Genomic DNA, 25,994 nt, shown 5'->3' on the forward strand with positions numbered 1-25,994 from the left:
GAAGTTCATTCCTGCAGCTGCCACCGAATTGATCTGCTAGTGAGTCAAACAAGGATATGAGTTTGGGGCTTGCGTCATCATCAAAAGGCCTCATAAACATTTACCAGGTTTCCTAGACATTTATTTAATGCTTGTGATGCTTGTGATGTCACTCTTCGGGTAATAAGTGAAAAACAGAGTTCCTGCACATTGCAGACACGTCACCTAATTATTCTTGGACATGGCTTTTGTCCTACACCATAAAAATTAAGTTCCTGTGAATATTTTAAGCAGGTATTTTTCAGATGGCGTTTTGCACCTTGACTTCTCAGTGCTTGAGAATGTCTTTTGAGCCCTTTGCTCCACATTTTTTGGTTTGCTTTGGGTATTAGTTCAATATGTTCCTGATCATATTTTAGAACCACACACTTCTGAACTCTAAATTTTATTCTCTTGAAGATAGGTTGTTTGGCATTGTACACTACTTGTTGCAGGAGGGGTATTTGGATTTGAGTTTTCTCTGTAGATGAGCCAGTTCTGAAATGTGTATTTTGCGTCATTGTGTTTTTTTCTCTGTAATGACTTCTGGTTTTTTGCACAGATTGGTTCGTCCTATTCATTTCTTAAGTGGGAGCCGACAAGAGAGCATGCAAAGTTGATCACCTTATTAAGAGAGAATTTTGTCCCAGATTCCCCTATTCATTAACAGTCAGGGGGGAAAAAAATTAAACTTAAGCACAGTTCTTATATCATGCTTATCCCAGCAGAAGCCTAAATATTGAAATACTTTATTTTGCTAGTGAATGCATCTTGGGGATTGGAGTGCTCTTGATTTTTTTTTTTGACTTCCTATGGTCTTGGCGTCTTTGGGTAACCCCCTTACTGTTCAACGTGGACCTTGGTTACTGAATAAACTGGGGAATGGGTCCAGTGGTCATTTGGCCGCCTTGAACTACTTCCCAGCAAGAGATCCTGCAAGGTGTAGAGATGGATGTTAACGATTTTAGTGTGTCCTAGACTTCTGTTTCTTTAGCAGAGGTATAAAATCAAAGGTAATTAACCAAAGTCCTTCATGTAGTCATTCTATAAAACTTCTTCATCTTTTTTTTAATTTCCAGGACTAGCTAATACAGATAGATTTAAAAAGCATATCACAAGTTGGAAATATGCCCTGTTTGAAGAAAATCCATTCTATAAAAATCCAGACTTGCCCAGCATAAGGGTTATGGGGTGATCAGTTGTATCAAAAAGGAATTCTTTGCTTTACTAAAATATGTATTTCACTGCTCCTCCCACAGAAGAGCTTCCTGAGTCTTGGCAAACTTAAAAAAAAAAAAAATTAGGATTAGATTATAGAGCACATGTCTCCTGCATAAAGTACACTTAGACTCTTTAATACCCAGAGTATTATTTGAGGTACGTTAACTGCCCCGTGTGTGGTATAGATCTACGGCTAAGCTCCCTTTTATGGAGGCAGCTCAGTGGAGTAAAAATCATGGGCTCTGCCTGTCACAGCAGACCCGGGGCCCTCTCTCTTACTAACCGTGTCACGTCGGTCAGTTAATCCAGCTCATCAGTGAACTGGCAAAGAAATACTACCTGTCTCACAGAATCATTGGGGATTAAATGGATGTAGGACCCATGAGTTGAAGCCTGGCCTGCGGTAGGCTCTCAACTGGTGACAGTCACTGCTACCATACTCCTTAGCGTCAGCTCCTGTTACTCTGACTTCTAGTTCCCTTTTCTGTTCACCTCAGGCTCTTTCTCACGCTCCACTCCTCGCGCTTTCGGTGTCCCCCCTCCCACCTCTGTGCTCATCAGCCTTTCCAGGGGAGTCGGGGAACTCATCACTTCGCACGCATAGGTGGCTGTTGTGGTTTGGTCTGCGTTCCCTCTCTACTTTTTCTGTCTTGTTAGGATTTTTTACCTGAGGGAAATTGGCCACTGAAGTGTCGTCCTTGGGGGGTAAGGAGCGTCCCTCCACCACCATCGGCTTATAGCCACAAACAATGCGGATGTCTTTCTCAGCCTCTATAAAGAGCTGGGCAGGGATTCTGGCTGATGGCAGGAAAAAGGCCACTGTTCCACAGCAGGAATTCTCAAATGCTCTCATGAAAAGCCACCAGTTAGGGAAGTGTTTTTTAATTTTATTTCTAAATTTACATATAAAGTCCACTCTTTGAGGTATAAAGTTCTGTGGGCTTTGACAAATGCAGAGTTATGTGAACCACACGCACAGTCAAAATGCAGAACAGTTCTCCCTCCTAGTACCAACCCCCCACCAAAGTCCCTGGTGCTGCTTGTTTTTGGTCAGATGCTCTCCGTAACCCTTGCCCTCATGCGACCACTGATCTGTTCTCCGTCCCTATAGCTCCACCTTTTCCAGAATGTCACGGGGATGGAGTCAGACATCATGTCTCATCATCACACCTTTTGCATCTGGATTTCTTCACCCAGTGTAACGTGTTTGAGCTCCATCCAAGTTGTTGCCCGTATCCGTGGTTGTCTCGTTTTTACTGTTGAGTTAGTATTCTCATCTATGGACGCACCATAGCGGGTCTGTCCATTCAGTGGAGGGGATGGTTGGGTTGTCTCTGGCTTCTGACAATTAGGGATGCATCTGCTGGACACGTGGTGCATAGGTTTTCTTTTCACTGGAGTAAAGACCCAGGGGCAGGCTTGCCGGGTCCTATGGCAAGTGCACACGTAGCTTTACAGGAAACTTCTGGAACCATTGTGCATTTGCACCAGCAATGTCTGAGCCTTGCATTTCCTCCACGTTCTCGTCCATCCTCATTGGGTGCCGTCCGTTTTCTTGACATTTTTAGCTAATTCAACAGGTGTGCACTGGTATTGTGTAATAAATTTGCATTTTTCTAATGTCCACTGATGTTGGGCATCTTTTTATTGCATCTTTTTATCCATATGTCTTCTTGGATGAAACGGTGCTCGAATCTTTTGCCTGTTTGTTTTTTAATTGGGTCATTTCTTTTCTTATTGTTGAGTGTTAAGCTAGAAAAACTCTGAAAAATAGGAAATATATTTTGTGTGTACTAAACAGTCATTCTGTCTATTATAGCTGGACTTGAGCTCAGATGAAACTAAAGCAGGCATGTCAGGGTCAAATTTTTTTTTTTTTTTTTTTTTTTTGAGACAGAATGAGAGGGACAGAGAGCACATGAGAGGGGGGAGGGTCAGAGGCAGAAGCAGACTCCCCGCCGAGCAGGGAGCCCGATGCGGGACTCGATCCCGGGACTCCAGGATCATGACCTGAGCCGAAGGCAGACGCTTAACCAACTGAGCCACCCAGGCGCCCCTCAGGGTCAAAATTTTGACAAGTGCAGCTCTACTTCATAGCAAAATTAGTTTTCATGGATGAGTATTTGATAAAAATGAGTTTTCATTGATGAGTATTTAATAATATCGTGAGTCTAGTGACACACCTAATGAGCAAGGGAAGGTACCATTCCCCCCAGTACACCCCACACCACCACCAAGCTATAGCATAAAATCCATTCCCTATACTCAGGAAAGAATGGCAGCTTATACGAAAGGACATGTATAAAACCTAATGTAAACTAAATAAAAATTGATTTTGCGATTTAGCTCCCATTTGGGGTTGTCCATGCTGACTGTCCACTATGTTAATTCATAGATAATCAAGAGCCAACTATACTTACAGACAGCTGTAGATATATATATTGACGTCTAAATACGCTAAAATATGTATACAATGTCGGAGGTTAACTAGAGGTTGACCTACCTAAAATCGATCCTAATTTTGATTTAATCTGCATGAAACAACAAATCAGCTTCACCGAGAAGCTGTCATGATATAAACATTTAGAACGCTTGATGTAATTAATCATTACTTCGTTCCTCCCTCGCACCGTAGATTCCAGAACCTGGGACTTTGAAGTATGTAATCTTATTGTTTGGAAGTCTCAGCTCAGAAGGTGGTAACATATCACATCCTGTAGTCTGGGTGCACTGTTCCAATAATACATCCTTTTGGAAAGGATGTTGTAAGTGAAGAATAGTATTCAGGCAGAAACTATGAATAACGCCTGAATCCTTCTCTGGGGGTGGGTGGAGGAGACTCTGGGCCAATATGATCACCTGATGTGGCTCCTTATAGGGACCAGTTTGATCACTTACTACAGTAAGAATTCTTAGGCGAGAATGACCCTGGGCGTGAGGTCAGCCCCTCAGCTTTACATATAACTTGAGCAAAAATAGCTCCAGGGGCTCACCAGCCTCACTCGTGGGGGGGGGGGACTCCCCCATCTGAAAGGGGCCAGATTTCATTTCCTGCAGTGCCAGCATATTTTGAGGAACTTCATTCATGCCATCATCAGGTGCCATCACATCTCCAGGGGTGAGCTCAGACCCAGCAGAGTTTAGAGGGCATGATTATCATAGAAACTTCTCTCCCTTGGTCCCTGGCGGTCTGTGGGTATGTCTACTTTATAACTGTTCAGTCTGTCCTTTTCTCAGTACCTAGCTCTGGTTGGCTGCCTGCCGTGTGTATGGCCTGGGTGGAAGGTGCAGGAGTCACCCCGGAAACAGGCATGGTGTGACAGGTCAGCAGACGGGGTGGGGCGACACGGCCTACTCACCTTCGACAAGGGCATGTTGCTGAAAGGCCACATCATGCCCCCCATCCAGATGAATAATGCAGGCATTCAAGCCTTTCAGGCAGCGGTCTCCAGAACACACCCTTGGTGGGGAGGGTTGTGTGTTTGGGCAGGGTTGACTACTGGTACTCCCTTGGAATACAGAAACAAGATTTTTAGAACTTCCATTTATATTCTAAAAATAAAAAAATAAGCTTCGTTGGCCTCTACCATACAGACTGACACTGGTATGCACGTGGTGTGGGATCTGAAAGTCAGTCATGGGCCTGGGTTGGACTGGGGAGGTCCTCCCAGGGGAGCGTGATGGGGAACACCACCACCAGGGCACCTGACCGCCCACCCACCCTCACAGCCCCGCTCCTGCACTTCCTGCCTATGGTGAGACTTAGTGTGGAATTAATACCCTGTGTCCAGACCAGAGGATGTGGGAGGATCTGATTTTAACTAGACCAACACTCCCAGCCCCCAGCATGGACAAAGGGCTTAAGAAGATTCTGCAAAGGATTGCAGGTTGAACACAAGAAGAAGAACATCAGCAAAGGTACATAGGGAGAAAAAGGCAGTCCCGTCTCTTCTCCTGTTCCTGGTGTGGATTTTTATCAGCCACATCATAGGGTAACTGGGCTGGCATTGGCCAAAAATAATTAGATGTCATCAAATTGGCCCCTTGGAATAAATCAGTAGCCTTTAACCTTGACGACCATACCCTGAAAGTCCCATGTGTTTGTAGACATTAACGTTAGTGCATACATGTAATTCATAAAGAAATCTGTGGGCGTGTATTGGGAAGCTGTGCTCTAGTGTGTCTTCCTGGTAAGGGGATGCCACTGAAAAAGCTTAATAACCACTTCTTTGAGAGAAATGAAAGGAGAAATTGACTTTGGCTGGTAGCTAAGGTGATTGGGGAAGACGTTTTAAGAAGCCCTCGAGGTAGAGTAGGAATTAGGAAGGAGGCAGTAAGAGTCACCCCCCCACCCCCACCACCCAACCCCAGGCCTAGAGAAAAGTATAAAGTCAAACAGAGCTTGGAGTTGCCTGAGAAGGCACGGGGAGCAAACGTCAAACACAGTTTTGATGCTTATGACGGTGATTTCAATCACGTGGATCACACCAGCTTCTGGTATCCCCTAATGGCGAAGGGAGGAGGGTTAGGGAGACTTCCCCATCTTCGAGCAGCTGTTGGGTCCTCAGGATGGGTTCGCCTCTCTTAGGTGACTGGAGTGCCACGGGTGGGTTTGGCATCCCTGTCTGCGTGGCATCATTGTACTCGCCTCCTGCTTCCCAAAACACTTAGCAGTCAGCAGTAGCTGACTGATGGGAAAGGGGGTTGAGGATGCCGTCCCTAATTCTGTATCTGCTGGGCCCTAAAGCACTTAAAAGCAAGCAGCGGCCATCCCTTCCTGCAGAGAATCCCCGATGGTGGTGAACATGGGAGAGCCTGAACATCTCCTTGGTCATCCTCAGCATAGAGCTTAGAAGAGCAGACTCGGTTTCCAGTCCTAACTGCACCATTAAATACCCCTATCACTTTGAGCCAGTTTGTTGAACTTCTGATGCTCAGGTTCTGTATAAAATGCAGGCATGGCATGTGACCCTCTCCTAGAGCTCTTGTGTGATAAATGAGAGAAGGCACATAAAGCACTCTGTGTAGGTCCTAGTCCACAGAAAGAGCTCAGTGATATTAGCCCTTGGTGCCATTTTTTTTTTTTTTTAATTTATTGACTTATTTTAGAGGGAGGGAGTGGCCGAAGGAGAGGGAGAGAGAATCTCCTGCAGACTCCATGCTGAGCACAGAGCCCAACGCAGGGCTCAATCTCACGACCGTGAGATCATGACTTGAGCCAAAATCAAGAGTCAGATGCTTAACTAACTGAGCCACCCAGGCACCTGCCTTGGTGCCATTTTTATGCTCCTACTGGTTGCAGTCTGAAGTTGTCTAACACTTTTCTTTGCCGTGATCAAATTTCATTTTGAGAGTGAACGTCTCGAAAAAGTCAAAGTACTTTAAAAATAGGACATGATCAGGCATCTAAAACAGAAGGCCTGTAGCAAGTGCATTCTTATTTATTAAACTTGGAGATTTCTGTTTTTTCCCCCTCTGGCCAAGGTCATTAAAAACAAAAGCAAGTATATGAAAGGTCACCTGCTTTTCTTAACTTTTCTGCAAAGGAGCCAGCCTTTCTCCAGTCTTTTTGGTGCATCAAAACAAGTGGCGAAAGGCTATTAATTGCAGTTCCATCTGGCCTGACAGGTTCCTTCTGAAGCCTCATTTGAATGAATATTCAACTTCTCTTCATCTGTGACCTCCTCGCCCTGGCCCTCAGAGCTGAAAATAACCTGATCATTTTTAATCAGTTTATTAAACATTAGGCAGCTTGCTGATTTACTTTTAATCACATTCTGCAGATTTCTAGGCATTTATCTGACGTTTATTATGAAAATTGCACATTTGTATTCTGGGGACTTTTTTAATGAAGAAAATAATACTGGGAAATAAGGCAGATTTTATGCATTAAGAACGTGCTAGAAGTATTGCAGGTGTGTGCTAAGCCAAGGGCATGTGAATTCCCTTTAACTGTTTTAAATCGGATTTTTTTTTTTTTCGATAGTCCAACTGGAGGCCCACGAGGCTTTGCCTTCTTTAGGTGGTCATAAAGTTGCATCCAATTTTGGATTAATTCCTCTCCCCCACCTGCTGTCCTCACAGGTAGTATTCTCTCACCTCTGAAAAGCAGAGGTTAATGGCAGACAACCTAGGGCTATTACAGATTTCACGTGGATTAGTACTGGGGGTCGCTGCATATGACCATTTAAAAATATTGTCTTACAGGGGCTCCTGGGTGGCTCAGTTGGTTAAGCAGCTGCCTTCGGCTCAGGTCATGATCCCAGGGTCCTGGGACTGAGCCCCGCATCGGGCTCTGCACTCTGCCTGCCACTCTGCCTACTTGTGCTCTTTCTCTGTCACATAAATAATAAAATCATAAAAAATAATAATGCATAAATAATAAATCAAAAAATGTCTTACAGAGCAAATCTTGGGATATTGGGCAGTCGGTGTTTTTCTGTTCATGTGAAAGAGGGTGTAACGGGGAAGTGGAAGAAATACTAGGAAGAAACTCTATATTGAGCTTCTTTGACTTTGAACAGTTTGTAAGCTCCTCTCTCTCTCTCTCTCTCTCTCTCAAATATGGAGCAAGTCAAGAAATTTCAGAAAATGTGACCCTAGCCTCAATCACGTACACCCTTTGGCAGGTCCCTCCCCCGTAATGGTACCTTTAGCAGTGATGACCGTGGTCTCCACCCCCACCCCCACCCCACCCTCCACTCCTCGAATCCAGGGAGGGGAAACGGAGGGACCCACAGAGTTCCAGGACTGCTGCCCGCTACCCCGTCCCAGCTGTCTTCTCAGAACAGGCACCTTCTCTCTCCTGCTCCTACTTACTCGCTGTTCTTTCTCCCTCAGGTTGAATATGTGATCAAGTGTGATATGTCCGCGCTGCAGAAAATTCTCTATCGCCACATGCAAGCCAAAGGGATCCTCCTCACCGATGGCTCGGAGAAAGATAAGAAGGTACATTTCAGCAGATGATGTAACTCATGTGTTGCTGTCTGTCTTCTCCTGGCTGTGACGTCAGATCCTCCCAGGAAGCATCCCTGCTAATGCTGATCTGTTAGAGCCAATTTCTGGGCCTTATTCTGTAACCGTTGTAGCTGCCAAAGGAAATCTCGTAACCTCTTATTGCAAACTGCATTGGGGCAGGAAGAATGCAGTGTGCTCGTATCACCCAAATAGCTTTTAGCTCTGCTCATGTCAATTCTGCAGGGAATATATTCTGCCTAAATGTTGGGTGGCACCTTGGAAAGTTTTAAAATCCTGTGTCACTCCCTGGGCATCTGCTCCAGGCTTCTGTCTTCCCAGAATCCCGGGGAACAGACAGTCATGTCACAAAGCCATCAACTCGATATGATTCCCTCCTGTAGGGTAAGTTAGTCACGAGAAAGATGTTACATCTGTAACTCAGAAACTGCTCTATGACGGGAGCTTTGGACGCCGGCAGGTGTAGGTTATGGGGAAGACCTATGGCCCTCTCTATAAAAGCCTACTTTTTAAAAATGGGCAGTATCTGGTCAATTAACAATTTGTTTGCCCTGTGTTTACTCTCTCCACTCGTTCTCAGGGAAAGGGAGGTGCTAAGACTCTCATGAACACTATCATGCAGTTGAGAAAAATCTGCAACCACCCCTATATGTTTCAGCACATTGAGGTAAGTCTGCATTCTCCACTTTGATTCTGATCCCGATTGCACTACTCCTATTAATACTACTTTTAAAAAAAAGGGAAGGAAGGAAGGAAGGAAGGAAGGAAGGGAGGGAGGGAGGGAGGAAGGGAGGAAGGAAGGAAGGAAGGAAGGAAGGGGAAATATATGTGGACATTGAAATGACATGCTCCGATAGCTCGACAAGCAGAGTTAACAAATGTGAATTTCCTGGTGATGGATTCTCATTGGCACCAAGCACTTGAGCATCTGGAATTTTATAACCAAGGGTTTGAAGTACTGAGAAAATACTGCAAGCTCGGGCTTATTATGTGGGTTTGGGTAAGTGCTGTGAATTGCCTTGTTATGGTAGGAGCTATGAAATTGAAGGTAATGATGAATACATCCAGTTTCCTCAGAAGGATGCTATGAAAAATATTGAAATAATGTATCTGTACCTGTTGAAGAGGGAGACGCTCTCGAAATATTTTCTTTGTAAAAGACACTGACTTTGGTTCGGCTACATAGATCTGCATTTTTCCTTTCTGGCTTCTATCCCGACAATGTAAATCCCGGCTTTTATCCTGACACTCTGGTTCTTACAGAGCTATTTTTAGGGGCTAGGACATTTTCTGCCCTGTTCATTGCGTGTAAATAACTTTTCTAAATTGACAGGATTTCACCCCAGTGGGAGCAACTGACCTGAGCAGGAAGGAAAAGGAGCCAGACTGTAGGCTCCACTGTTCCATGTTGTGGCTGATGCGTGTGGTCGTGGGGGCGCCCACTTGCCATGGCACATGAGCTAGGGCACCAGGAACCAGATCGCTGCAGGCCTCCAGCACCTGCACCGCTTCGTTAAAAAGGAAATATACAGAAGGTTCTAGGAAATCGGAATTTTAGTAATTACAGTATAAAAACAGAGTTGAAATACTCCTGCCTTTGAAATATTCTGGACCTCGACGATTCTTCTTTCTTTTTTATCCTCCCTTATTTTTGGCAGTCGCGCTTGTCGGAGAAGAGTATTTATTGCAGGCCCTCTGCGGGTTCTGGAAACCCCTCCCAGCCTGACCCGCTGGGTCCACATCCAGAGGGCAGGGTGTCTCTAGGCTGACAAGCTCTAGATCCATGTCAACTGACAACAGCAACAATACCAGCAACAAAAATAAAATCCCACCAAAAAGTCCTGGCTGTTTAGACACTCGGTGAAGGAAATCCAGCGTGCAACCATGAGGCCGTGTCCCGGGCCACTTTGTAATTGTGACCTGGTGAAAATGTCTCGGCATCTCCAAGCGTCAGTGCACTTGACTTGTCATCAAGTGGTGACAGCTTATGGGACTGGCAGAGGCTAAACTTAAAAAAAATAAATGAGAGGCAGCATCTTATAAACTGATAACATATATTAAACAGGTGGAAGGTATCGATGAATTAGTGGTGGATCTATATTGGTCTGTGGCCGGTGGGGAGCCAAAAAAAATTGTCAAATGATGAAAGTGACCAGGGTCATGCCAGGTGAACCCGTCACCCACCATCCCATCCCCTCTTTCCTGAAAACAGTTTTGAGATATTTATTCTGATTCATGGAGGGGTTTGAGGACTTAGAAGTTATGAAAATTAAGTGTCAGTCTTACTTCATTTTGGTTGTCATGCAAAAAATTAGCCTTTGAAACATGCTAGACCGTGTCAGGAAGGGGGATGATGCCTTCCATCCTCAGGCTTCTGTCTGGAGAACCTGGGGAGCCGACTTTAAGTAACCTGCCCTCCATTCCTTGCATATTTCCATTCTAAATAGCTGTCAGGAGAGAGACGGACTCTGATTTGCAATTTGTTTTTAACATAAAAACTTTTGGAAGGCGTATTCCTAGAAATGAGACCCAGAGTCATGGGTACACATGGCCACAACTCTGGCTGGGAGTTGGTGTGTGCATTTTGCCTCTGTCTTTGTAATGTTTGCATGCCACCTTTGTTCATAGGAAATCACCCCACAAGCCCCCTCTCTCTGTTGGGCTGTTTCCCTGGGGACTTTCAAATCGGAGAAATGAACACATTTTTTAAAACGATGCTAATCCCTGGGATGCCTGGGTGGCTCAGTCGGTTAAGCGTCTGCCTTCCGCCCAAGTCATGATCTCGGGGTCCTGGGATCGAGCCCCATGTCTGGCTCTCTGCTCAGCGGGGGGTCTGCTTCTCCCTCTCCCTCTGCTGCTTCCTGGGCTTGTGCTCTCGTGTGCTCTCTCTCTGTCAAATAAATAAGTAAAATATTTTAAAAAAAAACAAACCAGAAACAAAAAACGATGCTAATGCCTAAACCTATCACCGTGCACTGACAGGTTCCATCTCTCTGGTTCTTACAGCCCTGCTTAGGCGATAGGGACAGATCCCGAAAATCTAGCGAGGAGTGGCTGCCGGTGGAGAGGGAAGGCGTGGCTCTTGGGGTCAGAGTGGGCTTTCTGGCCATTGTCCATTCGGTGTTGACTTTGCCAGCAGGGTTAACACACCGAGGGGCCGGAGCCCACCATAAACGATGAGCGATGAGCTGAGCGTATGTGAGAGGAGACCTCAAAGGGAAAGAGAGCTGATCCCCTGGGAGGAGAAGCTTTGCTGCTCGTGGGGAAGGAAAAGGAAGCAGAGGAGGGAGACAGCGGGTGGCTAGTGTGAAGGTGTGACATGCTTTCCTTCCCCACAGATGGTCTCCCGTTCCCTCCAGTCAGCCTGGAAACACCGCTCAGAGAACAGTAACCTATTTCTTCTACAGCATCAGTGAGGAGGGAATTACGTGATTCGGGAGTTTAAATTTGATTTGAGATTCTAAAATTTTCATTTTAAATTTAAAATTCTGTGTTTTGAAGATGGGAGCCCGGACCCCTGAGGGAGTGGTTGGTGTCCATCGAGGGCCTTATTTGTAACAGAGAAAAGCACAGAATGGAGGAATTTCAGGATTTCTCTAAACTCAGATTTAAAATACAGCATACAGTCACCATGACTTTTACTGTTAAATGTTTTTGCAGTGTGTTTCCATGCACGTCTGAATCCTGATTAGTTCGTATTAGGCTCTTTCTCTAGTCTAGATTCTAAACAACTTGGGGACAGATACTTCAGTTGTTTCTGGATCCCCTGTACCTACCTGGCTCAGCCCTGGGTCAGTAGATGCTTAATCACTGTTTGATGAGTAAACTAACCCTGACATCTCAGTATGAGATTCTGGAGACTTGCACAAATCCCAGGACACATTTGTGGCAGAACGAAAGTCTGAATTCAAAGACATTGAGTTTCTGGTTCATCGTCTAAAAAGTATTTTCTTATTATTTTGTTTAACTATGCTCTAGAAATAAATGGGATGACCTCACTAAAAGAGTAATTATTAAGTTAATAATTTACATATCTGGGTGGGGTTTTTTTAATCATTTTTTTTTTCCCTCCTTTCTCTTTTAAAGGAATCCTTTGCTGAACACCTGGGCTATTCAAATGGGGTCATCAATGGGTAAATCTTAAAATTTATCTTTCTTCCAAAAAACAGTTTGTTGGTCAACTTTTCACTCCGTAGTGTTTCCTATCACACATGTACCCACTGCCAGCCTCCTGCACCAGCCTCTCACCTCAGCAGAGGGTATAGGAGTTGTTAACCGAAATGATATCAGCCTTCTCTTTTACTTTACTGGCATAAATTACTACATGCCTTGAGCAAGTGACTATTCAAAGGACACGGATCTCATTTAATAGAATTAATAGTAACCCAGTGTCCTAAAAATGTGGTGGAAGCAATAGTGTAGCTTGGGCCAGAAGAGAATTTATCGTATTGAATTTCAAGTTGATACTTAACTTGGGTGTGGGTGAGAGGAAACGCCTCATCCACCATAAATATGTGTGACCTTACAGTCATTCACCAAAGTATGGTCCATATAAGAAACGTTTTTTGGAGGTACCTGGATGGCTCAGTTGGTTAAGCATCTGCCTTCAGCTCAGGTCATGATCCCAGGGTCCTGGGATCAAGCCCCGCATCGGGCTCCCTGCTTGGTGTGGAGCCTGCTTCTCTCTCTCTCCCACTCCCCCTGCTTGTGTTCCCTCTCTCGCTGTGTCTCTCTCTGTCAAATAAATAAATAAGATCTTTAAAAAAAAAGAAACGTTTTTGGTTAGCAGCAGCCATTAAAGAGTGCCATGCCTTGCAACAAAATAGAAAAGTTTGCATTCACGGAAAGTCTCTGTTTTGCACCAGGGGACATTGATTATTAGGATGTGGGGGCCATGCTTGGATCCCAAAGGCAGATGATGTCACTGGGCTAAGAACTAGAAAGTGGGACCCACCCAGAACCAGAGCCACCAGGCTCTCCCACTCCTGCTTGCTTCTCTCTACGTCCCGTGGTCACTCCTGGGTTGCATACTAACAACACGGCTGCAGGAGATGTTTGGAGGACGGTGGTTGGAACGGGGGACAGAGGTAGGGAAGACCTGCACATGAAAATGTGTTAGAGACGACACACACTGTGTCATAGAATCAGCTACCGATGATCCATTGCAGTGTTGTAGAGTGCATGCCCTGATGAGTTTTCCCAGTCATATCAGCCTGACAATTAAGTTTTAATAATTTAACACATCCCTGTTGACAAAAGAGAGAAGGAGTTTATTATGGAAGAGGAAAGGCCCTGCTTTAGTTCCTTAACACTGTGACAGCAGGTACCCCCACCATCCTCTTTTTGATTTGAACTTCTCTGTAAGCCAGGCCTCATGTCCCCTCCCCAGTCCATCCGTACAGTGTACATGGTGATCTTTTGAAAAGATGTGGCAGATCTTGCCACTGCCCTATTTCAGACCCATCAGTGGCTTTCTGTTGCACTTAAAGTGAACACACTCAGTGTGGCTAGGTCCTCCGGCATCTGCCGGCCTCCTGCCCCCCGCACAACCTGCTGCCTCTCTGTCCCCATCTCCAGAATTCCCCTATTGCTTATGTTCAGTTCCTCAGACTCACCAGGCTCCTTTACTCCACAGGGCCTTTGCACATACTCTCCCTACTTCCTGGAATCTCCTCTTCCTCCAAGGCCCCGTTCTTCAACCGGCTGTCTTGTTGCTCATTATTTGGTGTTTTAGTTCAACTGTTCTCTCTTCAGCAAGGTCACCTGCATCAAGGGCTGGCAAATTTTTTCTCTAAAGGGCCAGATCTCAAATGTCTTTGCCTGTGTGTGTCAAAAAGTCTCTGCCCCAATGTTGCCATTGTGTGGCGTGAAAGCCGCCATATAGACAAAGCAGAAATGAGTGAGCCTGGCTGCGCCCCAGTCAAACTCTATTTACGCAAACAGGCAGCAGGCCAGGACCTAAATTTGCCAAACCCTGCTCTAATTTAAAGATGTCACGTGTTGTTATGCGTTGTCTCATAGCAACTTGTTATTTTTCTCTTTAGTGCTCATCACAATTTGCAATTAGCCGTTTGGAAGGCAGGGATTCTATTTTCTCATCCCTGTACACGTGGAATGCGCCCGGCAGGTAGTAGTAGATGCTCAAGAAATATTTGGACGCATCTTAAGTGCCCTAAATTAATAACTTGATGTGCCTACCAAGTAACAGTTTAAGGAAGCACAACAGATTCACGACTGTGTGTGGATAAGGGAGAGAGAATTGAGGGAGAGGAAGAGAGAGACAGCGAGTGAAAGTATTAGGAACACGAAACGATCTCCTCTTTCTAGAGAATCTGTCGCCATACATAGCATCTATAATGTACTCCTTGTGGGTTTTATATAGAAGTATTTCCTTTTTCCATGACATGCCCCCATCACTCTGGGGTGGATATTCATTCATTCATTCAGGCTATCCTGGATCCTTCAAGAAGACAGCAGTAATACCGTCTTCTTGTTTTGCCTTTTTGGGTTCAGGGCTGAGCTGTATCGGGCCTCAGGAAAGTTTGAGCTGCTTGATCGTATTCTGCCAAAACTGAGAGCAACTAATCACCGCGTGCTGCTTTTCTGCCAGATGACGTCCCTCATGACCATCATGGAGGATTACTTTGCGTTTCGGAACTTCCTGTACCTTCGCCTTGATGGTGAGTCCCAAAGGGACCAGGCTCGGAAGCCACGCCACCGGGCGCGCAGCGGGTGAGGGGCACTTAGGTCGGGCCCCAGCCGGCAGGAGGAGGGAAGTTGTTGAAGAGTTAACTAGCAGGGTGGGGTGCAGCTTTTTTTTGCAGATAGCAAATTTTATATCCTCCACCTTAAAATAAGCCAAAATCACTCGCACAGCTGTTTATCCCCCCAGACAAGCCAGTGCAAGTGGACTTGGAGGCATTTATGTGTGCCACAATTAAACTAAATGAAACTAAATTAAAATTTAAAAACCCTCTCTGCTTTTAGGATGGTGTGTGACCTACACACTATGCCGAATATTCTGATAAGCCCTTAGCTTTCTCTGTTGAGGCATATTTTAAGGGGATAAAGGCTGTGTCTCCTCTCTTGGTAACACTGTACTTATTCATTTAGGATGGTACCGAATTATCATTAAAGCTTCTTTCTTTTCCTAAATAGAACATATCTCCATGCTGCATTAAGAGATAGGGCCCCACTGTGTCCTGGATTTTACAAAACTATGTGAAATAGTTGCCTGATTTGCCTGGGTATTTCGATTTTTAGAAAATCAGTAAGAACATATGAATGGAAGGAAACATGCATTTAGAGATATTTATTTCCGAAAGTACTGTATGATTTGGATACCTGCCCTAATATTTTTGAGGTTGAAAGATACCAAATTTCCTATGCTGTGGCAAGGGGATAGCACTTTCTAAGAGTGGTACGTGGGAATAGGAGCTAATTTATAGCCAGGATGGTATGGAATCCCTGCATACAAAATGTAACAGTTATTACTAATACCTGTTTTTATCTGACGCAATCTTCAAGCTATTGTTATGTGGGAAATTTAAAAGTTTATGTTCCATTAAAAGGTTTTATTTTGGGGCACCTGGGTGGCTCAGTCGGTGAAGCGTCCGACTCCTGATCTCAGCTCAGGCCTTGATCTCATGGTCGTGAGTTCGAGCCCCGTGTTGGGCTCCGCACTGGGCGTGGAGCCTCCTTAAAAAAAATAAAAAATTAAAATTAAATTAAATAAGTAAATGAAAGGTTTTGTTTTATGTTCAGTCCAACATTCTGTCCCCCTGGTTGCCACTAATTAGATAGAACTGGACACACACCAACCTCAGACTTGCCCTACTCTCTCTTCTATTTTTTAAGTGAATTCTCTTTATGGTGTACCTCCTAGGGTATTATTAACTTTTGAACTAATTATACCTCAGACAGACTTGATTTTGAAAGATCTTTTTATCTCTCCCCTCCAAAGTCACCGCAACCTAAGTCAATGCATGGCTAAGTCAATGTTCCTTCTTGAATTCGTGACACGGTTCTGTCGTCCAGTCTTGTCTCTTTTGGCAAATCTCCTGCACCGCGTCTCGTCCTTTGTCCTTTGACCTGATTCTCCCGTCCCTTCTCCATAAGGGGCAAGGTCAGCCCTCATCTGAAGGGCAAGCCCACCTTCCCTGCTGCTCAGGTGAGGGGCAGCCCTGCCCTGGTGTCCCGAACAAGTGCTGTTTTACTACTTTGTGGCTTTTCGTTTAGAATCTCCCCTCTTTGAGGATTGTGGCCCTGGAATATTCAAGTCTGTGGAACTGGCAAGAAGTGCTTTCCTTGAAACATATCTCTGTCATGTTTTCTTGCCAGCCTGAGAGAGTCTCCTTCACAGGTTGCTGTTGGTGGCTGACCTTATCCATTTGTCATTAATAATAATTGTCATAAAAGGTGACGTTGTTGGAAGGCCTACTGCTTGTGGGATACCGGGCAAGGCACTTCCTGTGCATTATGGATGTAATTTTCTCGGCAAACAGGCTTTTACCCCCTTTTACCAAGGTATGAATACAATCCCCATTTCACAGATGGGAAAACAGCGGCTTAGAGAAATGAGCTAACTTACGCATGACGCAAACGGCGAAGCCAGGCTCTAATTTAGATCTCTCTGATGCCAGTTAGTTTTCAGAATCAACTTTAGCAGACCCAGGAGGCTACATCCCCTCTCTGAAAATGCAGGCTTCTTTCCTGGCAGGCGGCATTTCAAGAATGATTTTGAACTTATTCACAATTTTTAAAGTGATGAATTGGAACGAGATACAAGATGAATGGAGCCGCTGTGTTCCTGACATCGGAGTCCTCGCCATTAGGCTGGAGGAGACAACAAGTAAACAAGCTTCATAATAAAATGTTACAGATGGAGTTGAGGAAATGGTATGGCTTCTGCCCCGCAAGAAATAGCAACCATTTGTTTGAGGGGGCTGGAGAGAATCAATGGGCAAACAGTCAGTCTACACACTCACAAGGGCACCAGCTTCCAGCCACCTGCCCCTTCACCCGTTTGTTAAAATGGCTTCAGATTTTTGTTGCTGAATTTGAGGTCTCAGATGTTTGACCTCAGGGGGGAGAAAAATCACTCAATGACAGCTAAACAGATTTCTTTTTCTTGCAAAGATGATGGTTGCATGAACAGATTTGGCTACTGTCCTGTTACATAGTCTTTGTTTTCCCTGGAAATGATTTTTGAGTGAGAGCAAGTGGTGAAGCTACATCCCAGAAGACCAAATTTTCCCAAAGCAGCTGAAACTAAGTTAAAATTAGTAATCATGAAAGCCTGTCAGTGTGTTCCTTCCAGCGCATTCTGCAACTTTCAACACAGTCGCGCTTACTCTTAATTGTGTTCTTGGTTGTGTTCTACCTCAAAGTCTAACAGAACGTGGAACTGACGCTCATACTGAGCGTGTGAAATCCTGTGCCACCTGCAAGGAGCATTTATTTGCTCTGTGGATAAACCCTGACACAGTGGTTTGAATCTCCCTGAGCAAATATCCCAGCGATTGCTGATGATCAGCAAAGATCTCGACTCGGGGAACCTGTGACTTAATGGGAATGGTAATCCAGCAAATTCTGAACCTTGTCACTAGAAATGTCATAGTTCTTTGCCTGAAACGTGATTTAATCATAGATTTTTCTGGCTTTGAAAATTCATCAAGTTCCCAGCTAGTTAGACGGTGTGAATCCACACCAGATATGTGCTCCGTCTCTTTGCTTGAGGTACCTGGCGGAGGGCCCCAAAGCCCCTTTGACCAAATCATTTTGGTATTTCTTTTGTTTTCCAGGGCTTTATTTTGCATTTAGGGTTATTTTCATCCCCCAGGAGACATGTCCACTAACCAGTTTAATTTATAGCTTAATGCGGGTGGTCGTTAGCCGATTCTTTTTCAGTGGATTTAAAACTGAACTTATATCCTCAGAGCATATAGATGCTGTACCTGCTGTCGGAAAACAGACATCCTTGTCTCTGGAAGCTCTCCTTTCCCTCACTTTAGGAACATCTTTTTTGTTGTTGTTTCTGTGGCTTTCCATGTGGTTTGAGGCAGAGGGTAAATATGGAACCGTGACTCCATGTGAGTAATTCTGTCTTAATTATTGCACCTGGAAAGACGATACAGCGAGCAGGTTTCATGATAGCACAGAACTTGTCTTCCATTAGGATCGAGAACACATAGGTCACCGTGGTCTCAGAAAGCCAACTCTGGGGTGCCTGGGTGGCTCAGTTGGTTAAGCGACTGCCTTCGGCTCAGGTCATGATCCTGGAGTCCCTGGATCGAGTCCCACATCGGGCTCCCTGCTCAGCAAGGAGCTTGCTTCTCCCTCTGACCCTCCCCCCCTCTCATGTGCTCTCTCTCTCTCATTCTCTCTGTCTCAAATAAATAAATAAAATCTTTAAAAAAAAAAAAAAAAGAAAGCCAACTCTGAAAAGAAAAGAAAAAAAGAAAAAAAAGAGCCCCACAGAGTTGAGACCTCACTCAGCAGAGCACATTTAGTGCTCCTCCCCCCAAAATCTAAACTCTTTACCGTTTCTCCTTGCAGGATTTGACCAGGTGGCTAAACTTGAAATCTAATTTAGAAAGCAAAATGAGCTCTAAAGAACATTGCTTCGTTTAATGAAGAGAACCTCCAAAGCCCCTTGGTCCTAATCCCCATTTGCTATATATGGGGAATTGGGTTTTTTTTTTTTCCCCTCCTCGGGAGGGTACTTACCATTTTTATTAATAGGAAGAACAGCTCCACCCCCTTACCCCTGCTGTGTTTGGGTATTTGACCCTCAGGATAACATGATTTCCTAAGCTGTCCTCGCTTAAATGTTTTAATCCTCTGAAATAAGTTGCTGGTGTGTTTTCATCCTTAAAAAAAGAACACCATGTAGAAATAATATTTGTATAGCAGGCGTTGAGGGACCATCATGAGACACGCATATCTGTTTCCCAACAGCCTAGAGCCTTTTTCAAAACTCTGCAGCAATGCTTCCCGGGGAAATTCATTACAAACACAGAGTGTATGATTGAGTGGCTGATTTGGGAGGCAGGTACGGATGACTTCGTGCCCTAAATGTGAGCACCGTGCTCTGGGGTCTGGTGCTCTCCGCTTACTCCCTGTTGTGGAGTCTCTTCAGGCACCCTGGGGCCAGCCGTAGGCAGGGGTATTATATGCTGCTTCGTTGGGTTGTAGGTCAGCACCCTTTGAACTCAGCAGAGCAGAATGTCAGCATGAGAAACAGACTAAAGAGCTTCCGTATACGTGTATATATATATGGGGGTTATTGTGGCCTCAGGTCTTGCTAACCAGGATAAAAATATTCCTTTCACGTTTTATGTTTTTCCCAGCCACATCATGCTCAGGAGCAATCCAGACGGTAAAACACAGTGGAAATCGATTTCCCCTTTGTTTCCACCCTCTTGGCATAAACAAGAGCTCACTCTAATGCCCGTCCGCAAAATTGCCTTAAACTGTTACAATAATCTTTGTAGGCACGTGTGCGTGCGTGCGTGTGTGTGTGTGTAGGTAGGTGGGTTTTTAAAAATTATTTGGTGTTTTTAAGCGCAGAAGTAAATCTAGAAAATGTTTTCATTAAGTTTTAGGTTAACGTGAGAATGTTCTGGAATTTGTAAAGTTACAAAGGCGCCCGGTCCTAAGTGTTTAAACCCAGTGTTTTTTCTTGATTTGAGAAAAGTCTCTCTCTCTCTCTCTTTTAATTGCAAAATGTCCAAAGTTCCTTTCAAAAAGTACAAAAACCCCAGGGGATTATCTCACCGGTGCCAAGAGGTGTCGGTTTCTCCAGGAGGCCGGCCGATCTCTCTGGCTCTGTGCCATTTTCGGACGGGAGTTCATTGGCAAATTTACTTGTCTTATACCCACAGGCACCACCAAGTCTGAGGACCGGGCTGCTTTGCTGAAGAAATTCAACGAGCCCGGGTCCCAGTATTTCATCTTCTTGCTGAGCACCAGGGCTGGTGGCCTGGGCTTGAACCTTCAGGCAGCTGATACAGTGGTCATCTTTGACAGCGACTGGAACCCTCACCAGGTCTGTCCGTCTGTGACATGGGGGCCCCTGGCGTCCCTTCTGGAACTAGGGGGACTAAGAGACTGTTGGTGTCGTCATTCACCCTTGTGGGGAGGAGCGGATTTCTAAAAGAGTGGGCCATTTCTCCCAAGGGCTGTCTTACCTCACCTCCCTCGGAGGTTGGACACCTTCCACACAGCTTCGATGTGCCTTTGAAAAGCTCCAGTTTGGGGTACAAACTCAGTCTCTGCTCAGTGTTAGACCCATCTCCTGGGATTGACCCCAAAGCAAAGGATGTTTGGTTATAGGAAAATTCACAAATGTCCAAAATAAAAACAGCAACAACTAACATTTATTAGACCCTAACTCTGCGCCAGCCTCTTCACATGCATCGCTTCATTCCGTTTTCACAACGCTGTGAGGTTGTTAACATCACTAGATGCACCTTTCCAGTCAAGGAAAATGAGTCCCTAGAAGCTGTAAGTAAGTTCCTGAAGGTCAAACAATTAATATATAGTAGTTTGTCTTTTGGTCTGTGTGTTTTGTTTTAAAATCGCCATCAAAGACTATCCCGTGGAGCATCTACTACTAAGTTCTTTGAGCCAGGTCAATTTACAGTTACCCTTTTATAGGATTGCTTTGATGATTGAAAAAGCCCAAGAGAACGGGTCCCTTGTGGCTCCCCCGTGGTTGCCTCCGTGCTGTGGGGAGACAGTCACCTGCTTGTGCGAAACTGGGTAGAATGCTGTTCGTCGGGATTTGATTCATTTTGAAGTACACGTGAATTCAAAATAGGAGAGAGGAAAACTGCAGCTCCCCCATATGAATGTGACTGGAACATCAGTTTCCCCGGGCTGCTCCCTGCGCCTCGGTTTCCTCCACTGCAAACACGCAGAGTAGTAGTGTTCTCCCTGGGTCGCGGTGGAGACTGGGATGAAAAGGCTTACGGACGGCACTCATTTAGGGCAGGGGATGGAGTCCTGGGCTGCACAGAATGATGAGAGAGCTTGTAAAAAAAGCACGCGCGTCTGCTTCCCATTCCCTGCCACCCCACGCCCCGTTTGCTTCCCAGGCTTCTCCAGACATTCAAAAGCTCCCTAGAGATTCTGCGTCGTTTCTCTCCTAGCTGAGGAGCGCTGATTTCAAGACTAGACCAGTGGTTCCGAGCCTCGGGGAGGCCACGGCCATTGGTCTTCAGGAAATATTTTTATATATTTTATATATTTTTATATCCCACGGTGCATTCCCGGGCACAGGTGGAATTCTTACTCCCATGACAGACCTGCAGTTTTCCTGCTTACTGTTGGGAACTCCGCATCAGTCCCACATTTCGAGAGTGGCTGCAGGGCTGCAGGCCCTGAGGCTCTGCTGGGCATCTAGGGGAGGAGTATGTGATTCTTCTCCTCCCCGGGGTGCTCGGTGTGGTTTCGATCACCCTATCTCTGCTGCCTAAATCTTTACTGAGGGAAAAAGAAAAGAAAGAAAAAAAAGCCTGTCTATAGGTGAATGGAGGGTTCGCTAGATTTTATCTTTGGAGGTAAGCACATCTGGGGCTTCTCAGCTGACCACCTGGTTTGGCACAGGGCAAATCCCAAAGGCCAGAGGTACTCACTGTCTCTAGAAAAGCTGGTTTACCAGGGAAAGGATGCTGGGACATCCATGCCTGTCTCTCTTTCTCTCCCTCTACCCTGCTCTCCCCCTCTGTCTCTGTCTTCTCCCTCTCTCTCTGTCTCTCTGTCTCCCCCCCCATCTCCCCCTTCTGTCTCTGTCTCTCTCTCTCTCTCTTTCACACACACACACACACATACACACACACAAACTTACAACCACTAACTAAAGGTGGAACTCCAGAATCAAGTAAATCGCATGAGCGTTGAACAATTCATTCACCTTTCACTGTATTTGAACTAAAACTTAAGCAACAAAACACATAGGACCTCAGACTTCCTCTGGTCTAATTTACCACAGGTTCCCAGCAGTGGGCCATATATTTCTCCCAAATATTTTTATCTGCCGTAGGTAGATTTCACTGCCGCCTGATTTGGGCAACTGGGCTGATCATATTTTTCATGTCTGTCACTTAAATGTGGCCATTAGTTTAGGCAAACCTTTTTTTTTTTTTTCTTCATTTTCAGAAGTCAGTGATCTTAGAGTGATAGAGTGAATATTGATTTTTCATATGAAAGGTAAGAGAACTAACTTTCATTAAGCAGCGAACTCCACTAGATACTACAAGGCAGTTTGCAAACCTAACTTCATACCTAGTCCTTGAAATACTTTCCACTTAAGGAAACCAGTCAGTACTAACTTGTCCGTGTCTGTCTGGGTATGAATCCTGTACCCCTGCATAAAGGTTGCATGGTCCCCAAAACGAAAGTTTTGGACCTCTTTTTACCATGTTGGTTTCAGCATGTGTTGCAAAAAAAAAAAAAAAAAGCGTTCTGTAGTAATTCGTTGTCACGTTGAGTCAAAATTAAGGCATATTGACCAAAGAGCAGTTCTGTTTGACAAAAGTTGACAGATTGAAGATAGAGGCCTACAAGTCGCTAATTGGAGGCTCTCGTTAGAAGTAAAGTTGGAACATACACATGTGGAATTAGCAATAAAATCCCTCGGGATTACTGAGGCTCTCATTTCCAAACAAACATGGCTTGGTACCCTTATTATTAGCCCCTGGAGCTGGAGTTGGGTTGTTTAGACAGAAGGGCCAACCGCAGAGTTACCTTGGAGGCTCTCTTCTCAGGCTATGTTCTTGTCTTCAGATTCAATCACACCTACTTGGTGTGACGAAACATCAGACCACTAAAATCTCAGAAGTATTGACGAATCCATCCAATAACAACAGCACGTATTTCTTGGTCACCGTATACGCCCCCCTCCCCATTTTGGCTTACAGACTTAGGCTTATATTCCATAAACTTCTTCAGCCTAGAAACACTAATTTTTGCTGCTTTCCAAATAGATATTTGGCTTTATACACACAAAAAACACCACTGCCACCACCACGAAACAGAACAGAACAATACACCTAATTGGCAGCCAGCTTGCGAGGGCTCACGAACTTACCACCCCCATTTTTAGGTGTCCCGGGCCCTCCACTTCCTTGCCTATTACATTCTGTTGCCATCTGTACCTTAGTATTTTTGCAATTTATCAGCATCTTCTAGGGCAGAGGTCAGCAAACTCAGACCTGGGGACCGAATCTGGCCTGCCATCTGCTTTTGTAAGATCTGTGAGCTAAGAATAGTTTTTTTCCCGTTTTTAAGTAGAAAAATGTAAAATGGAGAAAAAAGAAGATGATAATCAGCCTTTTGGTGAGAACAGTTGCTAAGTGTTTGCTCTTGGCCCAGACAACCTAGAATATTTACTATTAATAGATAATCACTCTTGGGCCCGTTGCAGAAACAGCTCACGGACCCCTGTTCTAGAAGATAATCCAGAGGCTGACAGCACAGAACTCGCCGTCTCGGCCACTGCCTCACCACACTGGTGAGCGTGTGTTGAGAGAGATGACTGAACCAAGGTCTTGTAAATGAAGTTTAGGGTTCCACCCCTGCCCCCAACTTTGGATTTCACTTATCCACCTCACTTTCTCCTCTTTGGAAAATCATCTAATCTGGATGGGTGCCAGCCATGTTCGTGGTTCAGCTGTCTGATATTTAATATTATTCAGACATCTTCTGAGGAGCAGTTTTTGCCTCATTAGTCATTTAATCATAGAGGTCCCTGCAGCAAAGACAGGTCTCCTGGGGGGACTTGGGCCTGTTGTCGCCTTATGCCACGTGCATGACTCATCTGGTCAACAGGATGGGCTTACGCTGTGGAGTATCAGCTCTGTGCAAAATCGGGTGCTAGGGATGCAGGATACAGGGGACAGACTTTTGCCCTAAAAATGGAAACAGGTCCAATGGGGGACACATGGAAACCACTACTTAACATGGGCACAGAGACCATCCCCTGGGCCAGAATGAGTAAAAGTAACCGACCAAGAAAGTTTTATCGTATAGCATTAAAATCAGGTAACTTGGCCTCAGGTTTCTGAAGGTGTTAATGGAAAGATTTCATTAAAACCTTTTTCTTCTTGTAAGAGTAATATATGTTTGAAGTAGCAAAAAATGTTAAACCGTTTGAAAATAAAAGGAGGAAAATTTAATAATGACTGTACTCTCACTGCTGGGAAATGTCAATATTGTTGGTGTGACCCTCCTGCCTTTTCTTGGTCTGGGTAAATAAGCGCATATAGGATCCTGGTGTACCTACTCATATGTAACTTGTAGTTCTTACTTATTATAGCTCTGTGTTATTAAATTTCTAATTGATTTGTATGGCACTCTACATGTAGTATGTGGCACATAACATACAAAGACTAATTTTTTAAACCAACCTGTTATTGTTGATTTTTTATTTAATTCTGCTCTTAAAACTTGTAAATAATATGTAACAGCGAGAGGTACACCCTTATTTGTAAATCTTGGTGCGTATCCATGATTATTTCCATAGGATAAATGACGAGAAGTAAAATTTCAGGAGGCAGGGACCATACCCAGTTTTCACACTTTTGAAACAAAGTGCCAGATTTCTGCCCCCCAAAATATGACCAACTTAGTATTCTACTAGCAATCCTTTTCCTTCCCCAAACAAAAGATTGCATCTTTGGTGGGTTTAGATCCCAGGAGATCTGTCACCTGAGCAATCCCTGTATGTACAGTGTGTATGTGTAACGTATGTGTGTATAATTCATGAATATGTTAAAAATCTTCTTGAACACTTGACACAAGAAGCCATGATGACCTTGCAATTTAAGGTCAGTTGTAGGTCATATCAAAGTCATAATTCTGACATCAGATGTATTGGGGTTTTTTTTTGTTTGTTTTGTTTTTAGTTGGGGACTAATTCTGATGGTGAACCAAGCTCATCAGAGCCCAGCTTCCCTCCATTAGGGATGAACTAGCTTGCCTATGTTAAAAATGAAAGCAAAATCTTTGATGAGTATGGGTGGGTTAAACAACCCTCCTCACTCCCCTCTCGGGCAGGCGACTTGCGTGCTCAGCTAATGCACGCACTGGCCCCTGACAGCATGTCCTTGTCCCTCGCAGGATCTGCAAGCACAGGACCGAGCTCACCGCATCGGCCAGCAGAACGAGGTCCGGGTGCTGAGACTGTGCACCGTAAACAGCGTGGAGGAAAAGATTCTCGCTGCTGCAAAGTACAAGCTGAACGTAGATCAGAAAGTGATCCAGGCGGGCATGTTTGATCAGAAGTCTTCGAGCCACGAGCGGAGGGCATTCCTGCAGGCCATCCTGGAGCACGAAGAGGAAAATGAGGTATTACAGAAAGCCGAGTTTATGAAATCAAAGTGACCTTTTGTCTCAGAAGGATTAAGAATGACCTCTCCGTTCTTTAAAGAGTTTCCTGGGCTGGCGTTAATTAAAATGAATAAATTAGCTGCTATCTTCCATCCCAAGCACAGAAAGCCTCTGAAAGTTATCCAAACCAGTGTCTAAAAGCATGTGCTAGAGGGACCGCAGGGCTCAGCCAGGGCATGCTTCTTCCAGGTTTCTCCCCAGAGATGCAACCCGTGCGTGGGCTTGATCGTATTGTAAATATTGCCTTCTGTAGGGCAGATGCAGAACTGCAGACAGGCCCGTGGGGGGAGAGTGGGGGGCAAAATCAGCCAGATGAGACCAGACGGAGCCCGGAGGAAGGGCCTCTCCTTGCCTTTTCTCTCTGCCAGGGCCCTCTGTTGTCTTTT

General features: G+C 44.9%; 1 protein-coding gene across 5 annotated transcripts in view; it reads left to right on the forward strand.

Annotated features, from left to right (window-relative positions):
- SMARCA2 (SWI/SNF related, matrix associated, actin dependent regulator of chromatin, subfamily a, member 2) overlaps positions 1-25,994 on the forward strand; it is a 182,668-nt gene that overhangs the window by 72,536 nt on the left and 84,138 nt on the right. For all 5 annotated transcript variants that reach the window (XM_035029127.1, XM_035029128.1, XM_035029126.1 and 2 more), the window contains 6 exons: positions 8,080-8,187; positions 8,795-8,881; positions 12,301-12,347; positions 14,728-14,894; positions 20,100-20,263; positions 25,339-25,566. In XM_035029127.1, the coding sequence (XP_034885018.1) occupies positions 8,080-8,187; positions 8,795-8,881; positions 12,301-12,347; positions 14,728-14,894; positions 20,100-20,263; positions 25,339-25,566 (801 nt within the window). The remainder of the gene's footprint in view (positions 1-8,079; positions 8,188-8,794; positions 8,882-12,300; positions 12,348-14,727; positions 14,895-20,099; positions 20,264-25,338; positions 25,567-25,994) is intronic.

The sequence above is a fragment of the Mirounga leonina genome, unplaced genomic scaffold, assembly GCF_011800145.1.
Source record: "Mirounga leonina isolate KUSES-001 unplaced genomic scaffold, KU_Mleo_1.0 Mir_224, whole genome shotgun sequence".
Taxonomy (NCBI): Eukaryota; Metazoa; Chordata; class Mammalia; order Carnivora; family Phocidae; genus Mirounga; species Mirounga leonina.